The 22,521-nt window shown below is 43.7% G+C and overlaps 1 protein-coding gene across 1 annotated transcript in view; it reads right to left on the bottom strand.

The window, feature by feature from the left end:
• Elmo1 (engulfment and cell motility 1) overlaps positions 1–22,521 on the bottom strand; it is a 434,336-nt gene that overhangs the window by 367,908 nt on the left and 43,907 nt on the right. The window contains 2 exon segments of the mRNA XM_028855855.2: positions 4,340–4,509; positions 14,982–15,032. Of these exon segments, the coding sequence (XP_028711688.1) occupies positions 4,340–4,509; positions 14,982–15,032 (221 nt within the window).

Here is a 22,521-nt window from a genome sequence, read left to right as displayed (position 1 = left end):
TGGAATCAAGCCAGAGATATTTCCAGTCTCTGACTAGCCATCTTTTGTCTTCTATCCATTCTTTAGCATCCTTCCCCTTGCTTGGGTTGGGCAACCTACTTCCTTCCCCACAATGCTATTTGTTTCCATACCAGGTTCAGTTAGAACCCAGGGATGAAAATTCAAAACTCCACAGGAGAGAAATGGTAATTTCAGGCTTTCAGTGCTGCTTTCTGCCAAAGTGACACTGTGCTTCTCTTCGGTAGTGATGTCACCCCAAGGTGTCTCCTGGTACTACCTGGGGAGCGACCTTAAAGAAGCCTTGGGTAATGGCAAGTAGCTGGAACTGTCTGAACTGAACCACTACCAAAACTAAGGAGAAAAATGGTCAGTGGTCTTTCTTCAGCATTTTTTAACACTTTCCATCAGCCCCACTTAGGAAATATCCACCTTCCCAGCAGGCCGTCTGCCGAGACTGAAGGGCTTCCCAGCTGCAGGAGTTTCTACTCCAAAGTTTCCTAGTACTTAAAGTCTTGCTCTAGGTTTAATCGAGAATCCACTTTACTTATAAAAGAAACAGCTTTTTCTTTCTGTTTTAATTTGAGCAAAAGATCAGGAAAGTGGCTGAGGATCAAATAAGCTACCTCTTCCTGAGATACAGACTAGCAAAGGGGAGAAAAGAGGCTTTGGAGTTTCATGCCTACTCCCTCAGTCTTTAAAACCACTGGGGCTTTGAATTTATGCAGTAAGGGAAAGCAGAAGAAAACCCAAGAGGTGTTATCCCAGCCCAGAAAAGTGGCATGATGGAAATGTGAAAGAAAAATGCAAAAGAGAATTCACCCAAGATCTGGTCTCCTGCTGTTTAAACTGTCTGAAACTCGACAGTATGTGTCAAGTTGCAATGGCTGATTACAAATGATTACCATGTTAATGAGTATGGCATTCTTTTGAAAATAAAAATACATACTAAAATGGATTGTTCACATAAAAAAAATGTATTGTTCACAAGGAACATCTGGTGTTGACGTTCTCTCTCAGTGTACATGAGCAGCACAGTATGATTAAGGCCCTGCCTTTGACAGCCAGGAGTTAAGCAAAGGGATTGTTCTGAATGACTCTGGGTTATGGTGAGCCATGGAGAAAGGCAATCGGATCGATGAGAAGAATCTTAACAAGGTAAGTACATGCTATCCTTCATACACTCTTTTCTTGTAAAACAAAAGTGGTAGCGGTCCTTTGATGAGTGTTACAGGCTCAACTATGTTGCCCCAAAATTCACATGTTGGACCTGCAAACTCCAGTACGTCTGGATGAAACTATACTCAGAGAAAGGACCATTAGTTTGGAATGAGGCCACCGAATTATAAGGACTCGCTTGTGATCCAATCTGAAGAGTGCCTCTTTGAGAAGAGTAACTCTGAATATGCAGATATCCTAGGATGTGCAGACACATGGGAAAGGCACATGAGAATACAAGGAGAAGGCAGTCATCTGTGTAAGAAGAACAGACCTCAGAAGAAACCAACCCTGGAGACACCTTCCAGACTTCAGAACAGTGGGAGGAGGGGCATTTTGTTGTTTAAGTTACCAGTCCCTGAAACTATGTGATGGCACCTGTAGCAGACTGATGCCATGGGAAACGAAAAAGGGGAGGGGTATTGATATGCAGGCTTCATTGAAAAAACACAGTGACCAGCCACAACCTTGTGCTCATGATGTACACATGGACCCTTAACTTGGGGACCTTTACTATTATTATTGCCATCCTGGTAAACTCAGATGTATGCACACTGATTCACACTGTAAAGATTCAAAAGCTGAAGTGCCCAGATACCTAGGCATATATAAAAGAGCCACTTAATGTCAGTGGCATTACGACTGGCACCAGAACACTCCCTATGATGTATAAGTGACTGGCAATGGAAAATATCAGTAAAGGTACTAACAGCTTTATACTTTAACATGCTAGCAAATGTCCCTGAAGCAGAAGCCCCAAAGGTTCACTGTCCCAGGAGGATCAGAAGTCATCTGGTGAGGACATGTGGTAAGGACATGCTCATTCCAGTCGAAAGGGACTCTCCACTGCTTACTGGAAACCGAAATGAAGGGATGGGTAAACCTATGATGGTCAACTTGATGAGCTCTATAATCACCTTGGGGATGTTCTCTGGGCAAGCTCTGAGGAGTTGTTTAGATGAGACTCGTTAATGTAAGAAGACCTACCCACTCTGGGTGGTACCACTCCCACAACTGGGATCCAGGGTTATACAAAAAGGAAGAAAGTGAGCTGAGCACTGGCATTCCCCAGCCTCAGCTTCCAGACTATGAAGGAAGGCACTGTGGCCAGCTCACTCGGGTTCCTGCAGTCAGAGCTGCTTCACCATGAAGGACCTCGCCCTGGAACTGAGTAGAGATGAGCCTTTTCTCCCTTAAATCGCTTTTCATTTTCTTTCTACTTTCATTTTTAATTATGTGTATATGTGTGTTCTTTAGGGGAGCCGGGGGCTGCTCGTGCACTTGTAACTGTGGGTGCCCTCAGAGTCCAGAAGAAGGTTTCAGATCCCCTGGAGCTGGATTTACAGCTGGATGTGGGAAGCCTGATATGGGTCCTCTGAAAGAGCATACATGCTGTTGACCACTGAGCCATCTTTCCAGCCCCTAAGTCGCTTTTGTCGGAGTATTTTCTTACAGCAACAGAAAAGTAACCATGACAACACTCCACCCTCCATTTCCTCTGAAGCATCTGCCACCGGGGGCACTTTCTTTTCCTGGTCAAATCCCTTGCTGCCAACTCATTCTCAGCTTCTTCCTGGCTGTTTGAAGCTCCACCATGTCTTAAGGAGAATTTTAGTCATCACAGAAAACAAAACAGCAACCAAAGGGTACTGCAACACTAGTTGGTGTTCTTAGATTTGATTTGATTTCTTTATTCGGTCCTAGAAAGTTTTCTACTTGTCTGTGAGACAAGATTCCCAATTTTAAACTTGAAAGAGCATTATTAGATAGAAAATGGTAGCACTATTGTAAAATGTAGGGTCTTTGAATGAAAAACAGAGAATCTTTCGCCAGTGCTAACCAGTGCTACAGAGCTCATCAAGCTGATCCTCATTAAGTTTACCATCCCTTCATTTCGGTTTCCAGGAAGCAGTGGAGAGGTTAATGATGCCCAGGGTGGGAGGAAGGAGAACAAGGAGAAGACGGGAAGAGGAGAGCAGACAGGTCTCCAATGTGCACAGTCCCCTATTTGTTCTGCACATCTCTGAGAATGGAAGACAGAGTCAAATGACCAGACTTAAGCTGCAGTCCTCTGTAATTCTCCCGCCTCTTGCTCTTGGTAGCCGTCTTTATCCATGTACTAATCTGTAGTCAACTAAACCAGTATTACCATTGCCATCAATGCCACCAGCAGCTGACCCCATGGACAGTCACTCTGACCCTCTTCCTTCCTGGTGAACAGGCTACTCTCTCACACATGGGGAAGCTGGCCCAGCCTTGCTCCTTAGTCTTTCTAGTCACACCAGAGACAGAAGTCTTCACCAAAAGATCAGCTCACTACCTGAGACGCTAACCTACTGCTCCGTCATGATGAACTCAAGCTCCTGCCAGGCCTCACCTACTGTCTCATTCTCTGAAAGACCATTTAAGATCTAACTGGCCCAGCCTCTAATCTGGCCCCAGCAGGAATTAATACCCTTGAATTTTGACTATATAATACTGTCCACCAATTTTGGGAAGACAAGGTTCATGTTTAAAGTTTTTTGACACTTGTCACCATTCTGCATACAGTAGGAACTCAATAAATATTTTTTATTTTAAATTTTAAATTGTGTTTGTTTTAATCATTAAAGTGCTCCTTTAAGAAAGTATTTTAAGAAGGCTCTAAATACTTCAAAACATGTGATCATATTCTGAGTTTTACTCCAGACAGAGGAAGAAAGTTCCGTTGGATAAGCAAGGGGGTTGAGAGATTAATAGTTGAGAGAATTATAGTTTTAATATAATTCTAGTTGGCCTAGTTGGCTAGGCCTTTTGAGGTAATGGCCTAATGTTCTTCCTCTGGACTATGAAAATTGAGGTGTTGAGGGACTTTGAGCATGTGACACCATGTAGCTGGTGTGTGATGGACGTAGCTATGGGAATCACAAGCCCCATGACCTGCTGCTATGTTCAAGCCACTTTTCACAGGGTCTGGCCAAGGTCTAGTCTCTAAAGCTGGAAACGGCTAGAATAAAGAATGTAGCACACACCACAGCCCTAGAGTAGACAGAGGGCCACATGATAGAAACTGCCAGAATAAAGAATGTAGCACATACCACAGCTCTAGAGTAGACAGAGGGAGACTAGGAAGGAGTATGCTTACTCAGTGCCACTTTCTACCATCTGAGTGAGGAGTGAGATGCCATCCAGGTTTATGAACTCCTGAGCAAAGGTAACATCGCGGGAGAGGCTGGCCAAGTCCTTCAGGGCTTCCAACTTGGCATCCATACTTGATGACTGTATTCGTTCATGGAGCTGCTGGGCATTTTGAGCCTTAGGGGTGTGGGGAACAAAAAAACAGAAAGAAGATAAGTACATGCCATCAACTTGCCCTTTTTTTTTTTTAAGTGAATACAATAGCACAAAAATCAATGAGTCCTTGGGAAATAAATATGCACAGGCAGGAAGCATAGGCCAGATGTGTATGAGAACAGGGCACCTCAACAGCAGGTTTCCATTGTAAAGACCCCTCCCGCCTGTGTTCCATTCTTCCAGCTGGAAAATGCCAGGGCCCATTTCAGGGAAGGATAAGGGCAAGTGGGCATGAATTCTAAAGCTCCAAACTGAGAGGGTGTGACAGACAGGAAGAGAAAGAGAAGATGTTTACTTTTTCAATAAAATTATTATCTAGAAGTGACACAAAGCTATTTGCTTAGTTAAGCAATTACACAAATTTATACATCATGATTACCCATTCAGTCAAAACTCTGAGTAATAACCGCCTGCATTCAAAAGCTTCATTAGACACACAAATGAGTCTTTGCCGTTTCCAACAGCATATGTTTCTCACGCACTGGCTACTTGCTGTATGAATTTAAAACACAGTAACTGTAAGTCCAATTAACAGCTCTTCCTAGAATTAATGTTCTCCTTGCTGGGGCTTCTGCACTTAGATGTCGCATGCAGAGGAGGGAGGAGTGGAAGTGAGTGGCAGGGCTGGACTTTGGAGAACTACCTGTCCTCTGTCTTCCTCTTCTCTTCAATGTCGGCTGGGGTCTGCCTTCAGGAAAGGCAGGCAGTGGGACACATTGCACCCCTCCCCACCCACCAGTGACTTAACTTCAAACCACAGTGGCTGAAGCATCTGCCCTCCTGTCGTCTGGGGCACTTGCTTTTTCCTTTGATATACTGTGACACTGCAAAGATACAGCAAGATGGAGGCACTGTGGTTTGGAAGTGGTTTGTCCCCTGTGGTTCATGTGTTGGGAGCTTGCTCCCCAGTGTGGACAAGTCGTAGGACCTTAAGGGGCGGGGCCTAGTGAAAGGGTTGTTTTTGGTCCCTGACTGGTGATACTGTTTTCTTATTTCACATACGCTTCACCTCTCCCCTTTACAGGCTCTCCCAACCATGGCTTCCACCATGAGGGCCTGAAAAGAGTTGAGTTAACAGTGCCAAATTCCTGAACCTTCAGAACTACAAACTAAACAAATTCCTTGCTTTTGTAAGTTACCCAGCCTCAAGTATTTCATTATAATAACAGAAAGAGCCTAATACATGGCGTTTGACATCAACAACCAACCAACTCTGCTGAACAGAAATTTAGTCACAAAACAACTGAACACTCTGTGCTCTGCAATGTGGCTGGGTTATAAAGGAGAGGTAGGGAGCAGCCCCTTGTGGAGAGCAGCCCCCTGGGAAGAGAGAGAGGACAACCAGGACCCTGAGGAGTTGTTCTGGAACCCAGACAGAAGAGAATATATTGCACCATGTAGTCAGAGCGCACCGGGGTTTCCCATTCCATCACAGTCAGCAGTAGAAATTAGAACAGAATAACGAAAGGGGGACCGGGATGAAAGATGAGAACTGACAGGCCACAAGTTACTAAAAGGCCATTTTCTTAAAAAAGGACATACGGGAGCTGAATGCGGACTACTCACTCTTTTAACATCATTTAAAGATATACCATTCTCCAAATATTTGTGGATATATAAAAATACAACAGGTATTTCAAATTTGGATGCTCAGATGAATATTTCAAATTGATATAACACAGACATAGTATAATTAATCAAAGTGAACCACTTTGAATTCCTTGAAAACTACACTTTTATCCACAAGAAAACATTTTCTCTACAGATCACAACAACTCAGAAACCATCACATTGTCATCAGCAGCACTGATAAAAATTGCTGTTTGATGATATTGACATGATTAACAGCTCACCATCACCTACCATGTGTTATCACCCATTATTATAAAACCTTCATGAGGTAATTCATTTAATCTGAACTGAGTCCAAGCATAGCGATACTTTCTCTTTTCTTCATCTGACAAAGGAAACCGAAGGGGCAAGAAAGCCAAGTGACAGACAGCTTGCACAACTCGTCAATATTGCTGAAATAAAACCAGGATAGCTAGACTCTGCAGAACAGCCATCAACAGAGGCTCCCAGAACACACATGACCCGAACAGCTTTGAAAGCCACAGATCCTTCATTCATACAGTTTCCAGATCTGAAGGCCTAGATTGGGGTCTCCAGAAACTTCTGCTGAGCACGCTCAGGCTGCCATGTTGCCTCTTCAAAATCCCAGGCTGAAATGACTGTTCCACATCAACCAGACCTGGCATCTTGCAGCAATCGTGGGACCATGCCACACTGGTTCTGCTGCCCCGTCACCCCCTTGTCACCCCCAGCTGGGCCGCGGTGAAGTCTTCCAGCTCTACTGCACCAAGAAGAGAATCTGTCCGCCCCTTTAAAACTTGTGCAATTTTCAGCAAAGACCTTTTGCTGTGAAGGAATGTATTATGCCACTCTTTCTCATTCATCGGCATGCCTTTGATAGGGACCCACTTTGACGTTAATTAAGTAATTAGTTAATTTAAAATAAGGGAAGAGGGACAACCACCAAAACTTGAGCAGAGAAGTCAAGACTGGAGAGTCCCAGATCTTAAGACGATGAAGGGATGCAACTACAAACAAAACTTATTTTACACATGAGCACAGCACAGCAGTGCCTTGATGATGACGGGTCTCAGCAGAGAACCATCCCAAGGGCGGCATGGCCACTCCTCCAGAGTGGGTCACATGTTTACACGCCACAGACTCCAAGCCCCTGTACATTCCTCTGGGACAGTTCCTTCTGTCCTCAGGGGCCAGAAGGTCTGAAAGCTGTGTGTGCTGGTTCTGGGTGGTGTCTTTTCCTTGAGGCAGGCCGTGCTACTTCCTTGGAATTTACTAAAGGACCAACTCTTCTTAAAGCTGCAGTGTTGTCGCCCCAACCCTTGTTTGCTTTTGGGAAGTCTTCATTTCAAGACGTACTCAAAGCGCTGGAGGGGTCACAAAGAGGACCCTGGAGCTGAGGCAATCCAGTGTGGCCTAGCACAAAGCTCCTTGGTAGCTGTGACATCAATGGGAATTACATTAAAGGTTCCTTGTGCCTGGCGGTGGTGGCGCACGTCTTTAATCCCAGCACTCGGGAGGCAGAGGCAGGCGGATCTCTGTGAGTTCAAGGCCAGCCTGGGCTACCAAGTGAGTTCCAGGAAAGGCGCAAAGCTACACAGAGAAACCCTGTCTCGAAACACACACACACACACACACACACACACACACACACAAAAAAAAAAAAAAAAAAAAAAAAAAAAAAAAAAAAAAAAGGTTCCTTCCTTGCACCCTGCAAAGTGATAGACTGTTTCTCAGCTGGGTGGGAAGCCCCATCCTGAGTTGGCCAGGAAAAGCGCCCCATACGTGTGAGTCACAGATGTACCCTCCAATCCAAATACATGTGGAACTAAGGGACTCTGCTGATGCAGCATCTGTGCCGTTAGAGCCGCAGCAGGTTGGACAGGTACTCGTTTCCCCAAATCTCTAAATGACCTGGACACAAAACTTTCATTCTACGTAATAAAGGTGAAGAAAAGTCTTTAATGATCAAACTAGATTTTAAAAATGAAATTTTCTGGTCTGGATATCACTCATGACAGAAAAACACATGCACACAATTTCTCTTAAACTCGCCTCAGATAAACCTTTTTTTAATTATCAATTTCAAAGCAAGTTACCTTCCTAATGCTCATCTGCCAACTAATAGATACTTTTGGAAAGTTTATTCTGTGTCCTACACATTTGAGAGACAGCAACAAATAATTGCCCACCTCGGGGTGAGAGGAGGTCACTTTAAAATAGTAGGAATAAAAAGTTAAAGAATGTGTTGCTACGTCTTATGGGAAACACTAACGTGGAGAGCTACGACAGAAAACAGCTGGTGAGTGTTTTAGACGGGCTGTTCCAAGACCAAGCTGCCTAAAGCAGGGTCCACGCAGAAGTGAGACCGAGACCAGCACACTGTGCCGGGAGAAAGGGCAGGCAGGAGGGCTGGTGAGGGCAAAAGCCCTACAGGTGAAGCCAGCCTGGAGTGTCGGCAGGGACAGGCCAAGACCCAGGGGGGGAGTGAGACAGAGATGGAAGGAGGTAGGGACAGAAGAGTGACAGGACACGAAGCCCATGCTGTCCAGGAATGTGGAGAGCTGGCGGCTCCTTGAGTGGTGATGTGCTTCTCTGAGAGGATGCATCTGGACATCTGAAGCAGATGTCTGCTGACCTGAATGGGAGACCTCAAAGTAGTGTTGATATTCACACACAGACGCCACTGTTCAACATGAGACACGGGATGAAATATATGAATTATAAACCAAATTCCAAGAAAATGTGAGATAAAATAGCTACAACTTTTGATAAGAGTATTAAAGGCCACAGCCAGCATGCAAATATGTTGCAGTTGGTGAGGGCAGGGTCATGCATACAAGGATGTGTGTGTCCACTAGCACACCAGCTCCAGGAGAAGAAATACATTAGATGTGCTGACTAACACATTCCCAGAATCTGGGATATTACCTGGCACTCACAAGGAGTGTTAAAAAAAAGTCACTAAATGAAGTAAATTTTATATTTGTGTGTGTGTGTGTGTGTGTGTGTGTGTATCCAAATGTGACAGATCAAAATGTGACATGTTTAATGATGATAATTTTCTTTGTAACAGGCTTGGTTTTATTTTTCCATAATTCTGAGCCACTTTTATATTTGAGAGGAAAAAATTATGAGTATTAAAAGTATGATGGCCTTGGTTCTGATTTTCCAGGCTCAGCACAAAATGAAGAGTTTACCAGCTGTATGAGGGACCATATCAGAGAGTAAATTTTATTTCATTGTACCATTCCAAGGACGGAAAACACGTTTCACTTCATGCCACTCAAACAGTTCAGATCATGGAAAGGGTCTGAGTTTAACTCAAGCGCAGTGATCCATGACGAGTCACCTAGAAACAGGGGTATGAGCACACAGAACTTGCCATCTCTCTTCTTGAGGTCAAAATCATGCCCCTCAAACTTCTAGCACAATCCTGGGTTCATGTCAATTAAAAGGTGACTAAGCTCAAGTTCATCTATGCTTTAGATACTCCCAAATGTACATTTAATGTTGCCCAGCCATTTAACTACACTGTCTGTCCTCAGATGCTTGTTATATGTTTGCATATACATCTGTGAAATGTTTCCTTTCTCTTTTCTTCTGTCCTTAAACGTGCCCTCCCCCCCCCCCCCGCCAGTTCCCACATGCCTGCCTCTGCCCTGCCCTCCTCTGTTTTGCCTCTGTTCCTGCCCATGATCCTGTCTCACCTGGCATTAAGAAAAATGAAGCAAGCAGCCAGGTGCACCTTTGTCTTCCCACTAAGAGCAGTCAGCAGTTCCCCATGGCTCTGCTTCTACAGCCTCATGCTGAGAAGCAAGCACCCTCCTGCCTATCAGAGATCGACCTGTCTGGAACCTCCAGAGCTCCGCTCCTATGAACTCAACTTAAAAATTTCTCCCTCCATCTTCCAGATCATGGGTTCCCAACACACTCGCGCACACACATATGCGCGCACATGCATCCACACGTGTACACACACACACACACACACACACACACACACACACACACACACACACGCCCAATTCCCCTGTTGCATGGGCTCCCCATTCTCAGTACCTGTAGAGGAAGGAGCAACTCTGAAGCTGTTGCCTCCTTCTTTCATCCCTTCCTTTCTCTGGTGAGGTCTCCAGGCCCACCCTCACTTAAGTACTGAAGAGTACCTCCTTTCGGCCAGCACCAGCTGTGGGGACTGGTCCAGCAACCATTTTCCTCCTTTCATCTTCCCTGACACTTCCACAGTCATCAAGCCCCTAAGTATTCTCATCCCTGGAACATTTTCTTCACTTCTGCCAACCCGCAAGTGTCCCCAAGGCTCTGCACTGAGCCCTCCAGACTTTCTCTATGGAGGGAGGTGGGTGATGTCACCTGTCCTCAGCTCTAACTACTATATACACACAGTAGAGACTGGTCCACCTCTGCCTCCAGCCTCTCCAGCAGGACACTTACCTCACTGCCTAGTGCCCAAGGTACACAGCTGACTTCTCAAATGCTTCATCTCCCTACTCACAACCATCTACCCAGAGAAACAATGCAACATCACACTGTTTGCCAAAACACAAGCCTCCTTCAGCAAAGAGCATCACTTTATGAAGTCTTGGGGCTTGGCCCTTCACAAGATTCTCTGTCCCAGTGGCACCCCGACAGGCCAGGATGTCTAAGCCATGTGCACCTCCACGTAAACTATGCCGGGAACACCTAAGCTTGCTAACTCTATAATCTGTTCTCTCCACTGACTTCTCCAAAGTTAGTCCTCTAAAGCAATGGAAGAAAAATAGAATACAGACATTTTGTAACTCTTTTTCAGTTTTTCTGTAGGAGGCACTGAGGGCTTTGTGCTCACAGATAAGCACTAGGGACCCCTGAAATGTTAAACACACAGAGCTGTTCATTCAAGGGAAGGAATGTAATACCTGTTATCTGCCCAGAAGACTGGGAGCAGATGTGCTTTCTAGCCTGGGGACCTTTGCACTATCCATGTGGCCAGAGACAGCACTGAACCCCTCTCCCTCACCCCGATACTCTTTCCACAAACTTGTTTTTTTCTTAGCCTATCTGTAGAACCTCTTTATGGAAGGCGTCATACGTATTTTACAAAGGGTTTCAATGTAGTCACATCTGATCTTTATTGAGTGTATTTTGGTCCTCAAAGAGATTTATGTACGCTTTGTTGTGCATGAAGGGTTGAGTTACTGATCACCAGAGAAGCTTTCACCAAAATGTGCAATGCTTAAGTATGTTCAAAATAAACCACTCTGGATCAGACTAGAAGTTTGAACCAACACCAGCTACTGAGCCCTATTAAACAGAACTGTCTTCTTATCTCCCATGGGTCATCTCTCTGCAGGCATGTTATGTATGGCTTCAGAGACTCCCTCATTCTTTAAGCCCGTACAGATTTAAAAATTCTCATCTGTTAATAATACAATAATACATGTTGATAAGAATCTCTGATAACCTGAATCTATGGAATGACTGACATATCAAAATCTTTCTTATCACCACTGGAAGAAGGCCCCAAAAATCACAGTGACAGGTCTTCTGATCTAGATGATTCCCACTGTGCATCCGGAACACCAGAGAACAGCAGGAAGGCTTATGCTTGGAGATGACAAGGCAATAGTGGGTTCTTAATAAGTAGTTTGGGTTTCTCTGTGTACAAGGAATGAAATGAGAAAGCAGGAGGAAGAGGAACTCATCCATACATCTTAGTGGCTCATCACATAGTTGCATAGACTGGAAAACAGAAATGCAGAAATGTTTCGAGTTGCAGATGTGATGCATATATTTTCTGCAAACTACAATGAGTTCACACTGAGATCTCTCTACATGAGATGATGCATACATATAAGTAAGTATATATGGATATATAATTTTCCCTTTTTTGCTTTCTGCTATACCTATGACCACACATGTTGAAGCAGTATGAATCCACGCATAAAGGATTCTGTGAATTAAGGAATCAGGCCTAGGTCATGCAGACTACCACCTGCTATTTTCTGATGCATCATTCTTGACACTGAGCCTGGAGTTATTTCCAAACACAAATGTTTTGAAGATTTTATTTGGGGATAGTTAAATGTACCAACCTCTTTTTTATGATGTCTGGGGTATATACTACTTCATAGTCTCTACCCACTCCAAGAATACACATTCATTATGAGAATTTGGGGGGATAACTTTTCTAAAATAGGGTCTCTCTATGTAAGCCTGGCTGATCTAGAACTTACTGTGTAGACCAGGCTGGCCTCATACTTAGAGAGATTTGCCAGCTTCTGCCTCCCAAAATGTAGGGATATAGCATCATGCCCAGCTCATTATGAAATTTATTTTAATAAATTCCAAGAAAGGGAAAATGACAGTCTGACAGTCTAAACTTTTTCTAACAGGAACATAGCTAAAATGTGCTTTGTGCAGTACATGGCCTCAGTTTTAGTTCCTGGTTCTGAGCAGAGCAGGTGAACAGAGGCACTCCTCAGCTTCTACCGAAGCTCACCAGGCCTGCTCCGGAGCTCACAGACATGTACACACACTCTATACCTCACCTAAAATTAGAGTGTGTGTGCATGTGTGTACAATCACGTGTACATGTCTGTATGTAGCTTTGCACACACTTATGTATGCTGTTATCTATTTGCAGGGACAAGCCAACCACTGTTGAAAAGAACTTCATGTAAAAAGTAGTGTAAAAACATCTACTGGCTTCTTTACTGCACTCTAATCCTTCCCAGCAAATTTAGTGAAAACACTTCTTTATATTTTATTATATACATAAAAGGTGAATCAGGCCAGGCAGGGTGGCACATGCCTTTAATTCTATCACTTGGAAGGCAGAAGCAGGAAGATGTTTGTGAGTTCAAGGCCAGCCTAGTCTATATAGGGAATTCCAGGACAGCCAGGACTAGCATAGAGAGACCCTATTTCAAAAACAAAAAGACATAAATTTGTTTAAAGTGAGATAACCTGTCTCATCCATTTTCATTTAAAAAATTAAAAAAAAAAACAGCCATGAATGAAGCTCTTAGTTTCCATATAAACTGCTGTGCACTAACACTTAGTTATAGACCCCCGTGGCTTTAACCCCACACAAAAGGCTCCTTTAAGTGTAGGTGTCTGAGCCCCATTCTCAGACACTGTTGCCCAGTCTCACTAGCAAGGCTAGACATCAGCATCTCTAAAGTCCCACTGCTGGTCCTGGTGTAGAGGCCACCGCTCTAGGAAATGCAAAACGGTCTCTGTTGAGTGGACTCCTGCATTACAACAGCGCCCTAGGGACTGCCTCGCCCACCTTTCCAGTCACAGAATTTCCAGTGAGAGAATCATTCTTCTACAACCACAATTCCACTGTCTCTCCAGAAAAAACAAAAACAAAAACAAAACACCTCACCCCCACACTGAGTCTTCTTTTATTTTAATTGTTTCATTACATGGGATTATCTTCAGGGAAGTACAGAATGTACTCTGAGATATTCCTCACCTTACCCTACAACTCTCCCTCTCCCTCTCTCAATAGTCCCCTCTGTTCCCTGGACAATTTCTCTTCCCCTTTCATGTCATAGTACATAGGGAATTTTGTTTAAGAACCCAGGGCAATAACAGAGTCAATTCTTCCCTGACATAGAGCCAGCCTAGACAGAACACTGGGCCTCTCTAGAGACAGTAATTAGCAGAGGAAAAGGGAAGCATAAAGAACCTTGACCTGATGAATGAGAAAGCCAGGGAAAGGCTGGTGCCAACCTGTCAGCTCATCTTGCAGCCATTCAAACCCACAGGCCAACTAACTGTATTTTCTACGCACTGGCATGAAGGAACTGGAAGATGGCTCCATTAACTCCAGCAGACAGTCCAGAGAGCTCATCACTATGTTAGGTTCAAGATGTTACAGGAGAAAATGTTTGAGTTTTTAAAGCTCAATGTAATTTTCAATGAGAAGAATTTGCGGTAGCTACAGTACCCACACTTTAATTCCAGCCAGATGCTTTTCCCAATTTTTAAATTTATTTTTAGCCTAGCACATGGCTTCAGTGGGAAATGAAAATGACAGATATATACACATTTCATCACATTTGCAGTGTGAAAATAGTAACACTTGCAGTACTTTGTGCATGTTATTTTTCAGGGAAGCAAGGAATTGCACTGTGAAGGAAGATATTTTAAATATGCTAATGTCACTATGCGGCATCGCTACATATAAGAAAGATCACAGTCCCAGCCATAGTCTAAATATATTGTGGCATCCTATTTAGCTGCTTTTCTTCAGAAACCTTCAAATGTTTTATATAGAATCAGCTGAAAGGAAAGCAGCGTAAGAAGGCGATGCACTTGAGCTGATTTTAGGGAATGTTTAATAACAGATCCAGGGTAGAAAATAATCAAATACCCACCCACCTCACCCCACCACCACACACTTCACTCCCCCCCACACAGAGACTTGAAAGGCAGTAGTAGGCTATCAGGGGTTTTTTTGTTTGCTTGGTTGGTTGGTTGGTTGGTTGGTTTAGTTTTGTCTGTTCCACGGCATCAGGTGATATGTGGGTAAGTGGGCCAAACCAATCAGGACAGCTACTATCCCATTTGCACTATGAGAGCTGTGGCTGGGTTAACTACCACAAACTTCAAGTCTTCACCTTCCATTTTCTTGACAGTATCCTGAGACAAAGTCCCCTGCCTATCATAGAAAAGAGAAAGCAGAATGCTCCTGTGAATCTAGAATCTGTCTGGGAGGATACTGCACTCTGGGTTCTGCACAAGTCACGCTCGCTGCTCTGTACCCACCATCACGTACAGCAGACCTAGTTGGGAAACTTTTAATGAGAAGCAATAAACTAAGATCAACTTACTGGAGATGTGGTTAATCGAAGAATAGTTCCATTTTTTATTTCATTGCGATTCTGCAAAAGATGAAAAGAAGAGCTTTAGTAAATCTTTAAGTAGAAGCTTGATAAAGAGGAGAACAAAAGCAAATATATCTCAACCTGATTCTATGCAATGAACATTCTTAGGATTTTCTCTGTTTTCATTTGTGTAACTTTCAATTATTTCTACAAAGAAGCTTAACTCAAAGAATAGGAATATGAGACTTCAAAATAGCAAAGCAAAATGATAACTGTAAAAATGTATTCAGGGAACATGGTCTAGAAATTCTACAGCTGATAGAACTGAAAACATGTCCACAAAAAAAAAAAAAAAAAAAAAAAAAAAAAAAAAAAAAAAAAAAAAACTTGCATACTGATATCCACAGAAACATTTATTCCAACGTCAAAATTTTTTGAAAATTAATTGTGGTAATAATCATATAAATGCCCCCCCCCAAAAAAAAACTAAAAATAAACATTTCTAAAATAGTTAAATTTTGTTCTGCAAAGCATATCTTAATAAAGTTGTGATTTTTTTTTAAATGGTTTCTTGGCATCGGCTGGTTCCTTATGCACGATCCCTTGAAGTCAGGAACAAGTAGCCTGAATGAGCAGATTTCAGATCAGTCTGTGAGCATGGAGCCGCCCCGGACATCCTTAGCACTAAAGATTAAATTTCACTGTCCATTCTGGTTCTTTCCACCAGAGTATGCACCATGCTCAGCCTCTAGAAGGTGGCAACCTAGCAGGACTCACCCTTGCTGTAGCCCCAAGGAATTCTGAGACTAGTAGACTCGCTTTTCACACCTTTTGAAACAAGCCACAGGTTATGGTGCACAGAGCTGGTGGGAAACACCCTCATGGTGTGTCTAAGGCTCATCCATCACTTGTTTCCTTGTCCAGTTCTTACTAGTTACAGACAATAAATTGTCTACAAAGAACTAGCTGTCGGAAACAGATTGAGCACTCCCTCCCAAAGAAAAGTACTTCTAGATACTTCCCACCATGCACAGGCAAGCCTGAAACCTATCCCCAGTGAGCAAACAGCAACAACATGGGCCTTTCATCTTTATCTAGAATGTCCCAGAAACACCACATCACTCTGTAGAGAGCCATCATGTCCTTATTACCAGAGGGGTAAGGTGGGGCCCAGTGGCCACAGAACAGGCTAGCTGGGAACAGCAATGTAAATTCAGGTCATTTCAAGCTGAATGAGTCTACAATTCTAAGAGAATGAAGAGGAAGTGAGCAAATGTTAGCTGCAGAGTACTGAGGAAGCTGAATGTACATCATCCCTCCTCCATGGCCAGCTTCTGAACACACTGAGGAATCAGAGTCAGAAGACAGAGAGCTGAAATTCTTATGAATTAGGGATTCTGAAAAACAGGCAGCCTCATGAATTAAGCCCTCAGATCAGGCAAGACTGAGAGCAGGCATCTTCCAAAGTAAGGAATGAAGTACTGGAACAGATCCAAAATGAAACAGGATTAATTCTCATTCTCTAGAGAATCAACTGAGAAATCCTCACTCTCACCACTGTATTCTTCCAGGAGTCTCCTGCTGGGGTCAGAGGCATGCTTGCTCACTGCAAGAACTTCCTGAGAAGTCCAGAAACTCTAAAATGGAAAGCATCAACTATTTTCAACCCAGGATTCTTTGACTCCTTCTTCAAAATTCTCTTCTGTTTCTACCAATCCTAGAGTATATGTAGTATCATGATCCACATGCTTTAAATATCTATCTAAATCTGTAACACAAATCGTAAAAGGTCTTATTAATAAAAACAAACCCAGAGCCAGGTATTGGGGTGAACGCTGAATGATCAGAGAAACAGAACAAGCCATATCCAACCTCACCTTGCCAATTCCTCAGGTGATCTTGTTTCCTCAGACTGAAAGCCTCTGATCCTCATCTAAATGGATCTCAGCTGAACTGCTGCTAAAAGCTAAAAGCTTTAAAAGGCTCTAGTTCCTGGTCCTCAAGCCTTATATACCTTTCTGCTTCCTGCCATCACTTCCTGGGATTAAAGGCGTGTGTCACCATGCCTGGCTTTTCTAGTGTGGCTTTGAACTCACCGAGATCCAGACAGATCTCTGCATCCAGAATGCTAGGATTAAAGGCATGTGCTACCACTGCCTAAACCTATGTTTAATATTGTGGCTGTTCTGTTCTCAGACCCCCAGATAAGTTTATTGGGGTGCACAATATATCAACCACATAAGCCAAATTCTAATTCCCAGCGGATTACACCTTCTCTGATGGTCTTTTCAACTTGATTAGTCTGTCTGATATGTCAAATGGATTGACTGCCATTCAACTAAATACTGATTTAGTGTTGCTATGAAGTCTGATGCAAATACTCAATATAACTAATCATCAGAGAAATGTAAATCAAAAACAGTGATTAGGGGACAGAGGAAGGTGGATCTCTGAGTTTGAAGACAGCCTGGTCTACAAAGCAAGTTCCAGGACAGTCAAGGCTACACAGAGAAACCCTGTCTCAAAAACCCCAAAAGACAAAAAAGGCTAAAGTGTTGGTAAGAATTAAAAAAAAAAAAAAAAAAGCAAAAATATTGGAACACTGCACACAATTGGTAAATTAATATAGTTACTGTGGGAAAAAAAGGTTCCTCAAAAACCCAGAAGAACATCTCCCATATGACCTAGCAACACATGCATATGTATATAATCAAATCACCGTATGGAAGAAACATTTACACTCAGATGTTGCCTGCAAGTGCTATTCTTAATAGCCAAAAATGGAAGCAACCTAAATGTCCATCAAATGATGAATGGATACAGAAACAATGGAAGGTCAATCAGCCAGGAAAAAGTGGAATTGTATCATTTTGAACAAGGATACAACCAAAGTTACTAGACCAAGGGAAATAAGCTAGGTACACAATGGCAAATACCACATGATCTCACTCATATGTGAAATATAGAAAAGCAGGCCCACAAGAGTTGAGAATGGTGGTTCCCAGAGGCTATGGAGGAGGGGGATGCAAGTGTTGGGGAGAAAGACTACTCAATGGGAGCTAAGCCACGGGCGTATGGAAGTTAGGATTTGATGTGGCATTATGCAGAGAGTGACTCGGTATAACTATTACATACTGCATAACTTAAAGAACTAGGAAAGGGGATTGTGTGTTGTTACCATAGAAATGATAAATATCTGAGGAAATAGATTATGTAAGGGCTGCGGAGATAATTCTGTCAGTAAAGTAAGTGTCCACTTGGCAAGCATGACAACCTCAGTTCAAGCCCCAGCTTCTACGTAGAAAAGCAAGGAGTAGTAGCTTGTACTGGTAATACTAGCTCAGGGGAGATAGACAGAGATAGGGCGTGCTGGCCAGCCAATCTATAACCATCCATAAGCCACGGGCCAGTAGAAGGCATGCCAAGAAATGGAGGCAATAGATGTCTCCTGAGGAATGACACTCAAGGCTGACCTCTGGCCTCTACACACACACACACACAACCCTGTGTACCCACCCAAACACTCACACACACACACACACACACACACACACACACACACACACACACACAGAGAGAGAGAGAGAGAGAGAGAATGTTGACCCTGATTTAAACATCACACAGTGCATAAGGGTACCAAAACATCATATGGTACCAAAAATATGTGTAACTGTTAGATTTTTATGTGTCAGTTAAAACAGTAAATTTAATTTAAACTTGACAAAAAGAAAACAACCCATCATAAGACACATCTAGAACAAGCAATCTGAATTTCAAGGTACCACTGTCTGCAGTCAACAGGCGTCCTAGTGCCACCTCCTCAAACATGAAGAGGAGAAAGAACATCCCTGCAGGGAGCTGCCAGGCCTGCACACAGGCCAGGAGAGGAATGACAAGTGGCCGAGGAACAGCAGCGGAGAGGGCTGTCATATTTACCCACACAACCCACTGCAGTCTGCACTAGCCCCAGACATTTACAGGCATCCCAACAGATTGTCTCTGTTTCTTTATGCACCTGCCTCGTCCACTCAGCCTCTGTGAGGCCTGGATCCTGCAGAAGAATGCCACTGCTGTCAAACCTTCTCCTCCAGAATCTGATTTCCTCAGCATGCCAACTTTCTACTTAGGCTAATCCAGAACTGTATCTGGTCAAAAGCACAAATGCTCCCTCTTCTGCTGCTGACCAGGACAGCAGAGAACCTTAGTAGGTGGGAAAGCTTCCAATGTTAGGGGTCTCGGTCCTCAGCAGGCAGGTACGTCCTTGCCATCTCCTCTCTCCATCAATGTTTGTTTTGCCTCTCTCACTTGGGAGGAGCCCCTAAGTTTAGATGTTTTACTCCGAGATAACACTGTTCTTCAGACCCACTGCCTAAGCATCAGACAGAGCGACTCCGCATGTAAACATGACCCTGTCAATCCATCCTAAGTCCATTTGCTTCACTTTCCCATCTTGAGGCTAATGAAGCAATTAAGGGCAGTATATGACACATTGGTTGCTAAGCTACAGAGCAAAGTCTGTGGATGGAAGACAACAGGTGACCTTTAGGAAGGAGTGTTAAGATACCCTAAAGTAAAATCTGAACTCCCTCCCCTCTGCAATGATGGGGGGGGGAGAAATGGGGGGTGAAGGAAAAATGAAGGACATTTCCTACATCTAACACATGGCTCTTCCAGAGCTACTGGTCAGAGATGCTGCCTTCACTCCGGCTACAGCACTTCACCTCCGCCCAGAAAGGTGCCATCTGTGGCTTCTTTCCTGCTCTTCTGCCATGCTCAGCTGTTGCTGTTTTAATGCTTTCACTCTGCACAGCAACCTGATACCCTGTTCTCAAGTCTAAAAACTGAAAAACTACAAGGAACGAGGCCTATGGTTAGAGATGTTAAGGTCTTACAGACTGAAGACCTAGGCCACGGTGAGTCGCATGCTCTCTTGCTCTCCATAGGAAGATCTGAGCTAGAAGAACTGGACAGGGGGAGTCAGGAGCTCCCAGCAGCCCAGGAGTGTCCTAGAACAGGCAAGTCTAAGTGAACAAACAGAGGAGACTGCCTGTCCCCTTTGGTGTTTTAATCAAGGGCCAAAGACACAGATAAAGAACAGTGTGTTTCTCTGGAGACAAACAAGCTTGTCTTACAGGAACAGGCATTATTCAATGTCTACTAAAGTTCAAAAGTGGGAAAATACAATTATTTTCACATAGCAGGAAGTGCCCAGGCCATGGGTCCCAAATTCAGGTGGAATGCACTTCAAATCCCTGTCCTTCTAACACCCTGGAATATTGTCCTCTGAGATTTGTTCAACAGAGAATGGGATGTGACTGTGATGACACTTAAGTGAGTGTAGGCAGTCTCCACAAGCAGAAGCTCAGGGCACAATGTTAGCACTCCATCCCGTTGACATAGGCAAAGGCATAGTCTGAGCATCAGGGATGAGGTCTAGTGTCAATCAAACCTCTCTCAGGACAGGTGCTGTGCTGGAGAACAGTGGTGGCGTGAGGAAGCTGGACCCACAGTGGTCTGGAAGGTACAACGGACTGAGAGGCAGGAAAATCCAGCTTGAGCCTGGGCCAACTGCTCTCACTCAGCCTGTTTCCTTATCAGCAGAAGGGAGGCAGACGGCCCAGTGCCAAACGTCAATACTCTTCCTATTTCCAATCCAGCAAACAGAGAGGAAATATTGAAGGCGCTTGAGCGGTTCTACTGATATGATGAAGGAATCTCAGGGAAATAAATCTGTCAGTTGTGAGTTAGAATAGGCGGGGGAAAACATTCAGGAAACTAAGTCAGGAGAGTGGACTTGAGCAACTGTATACAGGCTCCAACCCCAGAGATGCTGGCCCACACAGCACCTTCCAGTACCAAAGCAAACAATCTAAGAGATAATGCCAAGAGTTCAACAGTTAATAGGCAGTGGGTTCCATGATACAAACCTATGCCTTTCCTTCCATATAGAGCATGAAGGATAGTCAATAAGGAACACATTTTGGGTGTATGAATTTTGTCATGTCTGACAACGGCCCTTAAAATGCTCAAATTCAACATCTATTCAAGGTTTCATCTTACAGAAAAATTGAAAGTACAGGTAATATTTCATAATTATTCATAATTCCCCACACCCACATTTAAAGCAGAAAATGCAGCTAAAAACTCAGGAATCAGATATTGGGGTAAAAAGTAAAAAAAAGAAAGCAGAGAGGAATGACCAGCTGACCCTCTCACCATGCTTTGCAGATCAAAAGGGCCCTTGAATCTTTCCAAGGCCCTCCCTACTCCTTCCTGTGCCTCTCTATGTTATCCTGGGTCCTCCAAAATCTCTATGGCTAATTCTAGTCAGCTAGTCACTGACTCCATCCCCTGATTCAAGGTTAACTCTATTAACAGTTTCAGAGTATCACAGTGTGATCAAATATACTGCAACAAAGGTCAAAACTTCACAGGCTTTGTCTTAACTCAAACTCCACTGACCTTGGCCCTGCTTAACTGCATTGAAGCTGGACCTGAGCATCTTTCCCTTGGCCAATTGGGAGAATGTGACGTTTCACCAGCAGAGATTAATGAAGCGAGCTTCTCCCCCTGTATGACCCCATGTGAAAGGTCTGTGCTCTTGCATGCCCCCACGCTCCTTGGCCAGACTCTTACCAAAAACCACTTCTAAGTAGCTCTGAAACCTAACCCTCCAGCCATAAAGCAGCTCTATGGTCCAGCACAGGTCAACTGGTCAAGTTGCTTTCCTCTGACCAATCTGTGCACGGTAGGCAGTTGGAGAATCATACCCTCTGCCCAGGGCTACACAGGGAGAGGCAGTGCTCACTCCTGATCTTAAGCTAAATGATCTTCTTCCTCAAACTAAGGGCCACAACATTTTTCTGCAACTATTCCATCTAGGCTTATCAGAGTCCTTTTCACCCTGATACTCATAATTAACCAGCTTTTACTAGCAGCCAGTTATCTAAATTGAATTTCTACTAATTCAATAATGATATGGTTTCTGTTACCCTGATTATACTCTGACTGATAGAGTAATTCTTTCAAATGTTCCTTAGGACAAAGGAAAATTTAAAGAAATGATAGTTAAGCAGGCTAGTTATGTAATATGGTTACTAAAGGACTACTGGAGAAGAATGTGCGAGAATAAAGGATTTTTTATTGTATGATAATGTGGGAAGTGACAGCCAGCCAGCCATCCTAGAGTATCAGTCTAAGTGCAGACAATACAGCATGCACATGCTCAAAAAATACTGACACTCTATTGGGTGACCCTATGCACGGTGCTCCTCATCAGCAATATGGGAAAGTGGACAGTAAGGAGAATGCCTGACCCACAAAGCCGGGCCCACGGTTTTAAGAGAGAGTGACGGTCATGGTTTGCGACAGAAGAATCTGTACAAACCGGGTGAAAACCACGGAGCAGTCTAATACCATTGGAATGGAGACCTAACTGCCAGCCCCTGCCGCTATCAACTTCAATCGACCCTCAACCAAAGGCCATGGCCGAGGTTTAAACCTGAGTTATGACAGGCAAGTTAGAGCCTGTAGCCAGACACAAAGT

Source organism: Peromyscus leucopus, chromosome 5, assembly GCF_004664715.2.
Source record: "Peromyscus leucopus breed LL Stock chromosome 5, UCI_PerLeu_2.1, whole genome shotgun sequence".
Classification (NCBI taxonomy): domain Eukaryota; kingdom Metazoa; phylum Chordata; class Mammalia; order Rodentia; family Cricetidae; genus Peromyscus; species Peromyscus leucopus.
Note: the sequence above shows the minus strand (reverse complement) of the source record. Positions and strands in the feature narration are given on the sequence as shown.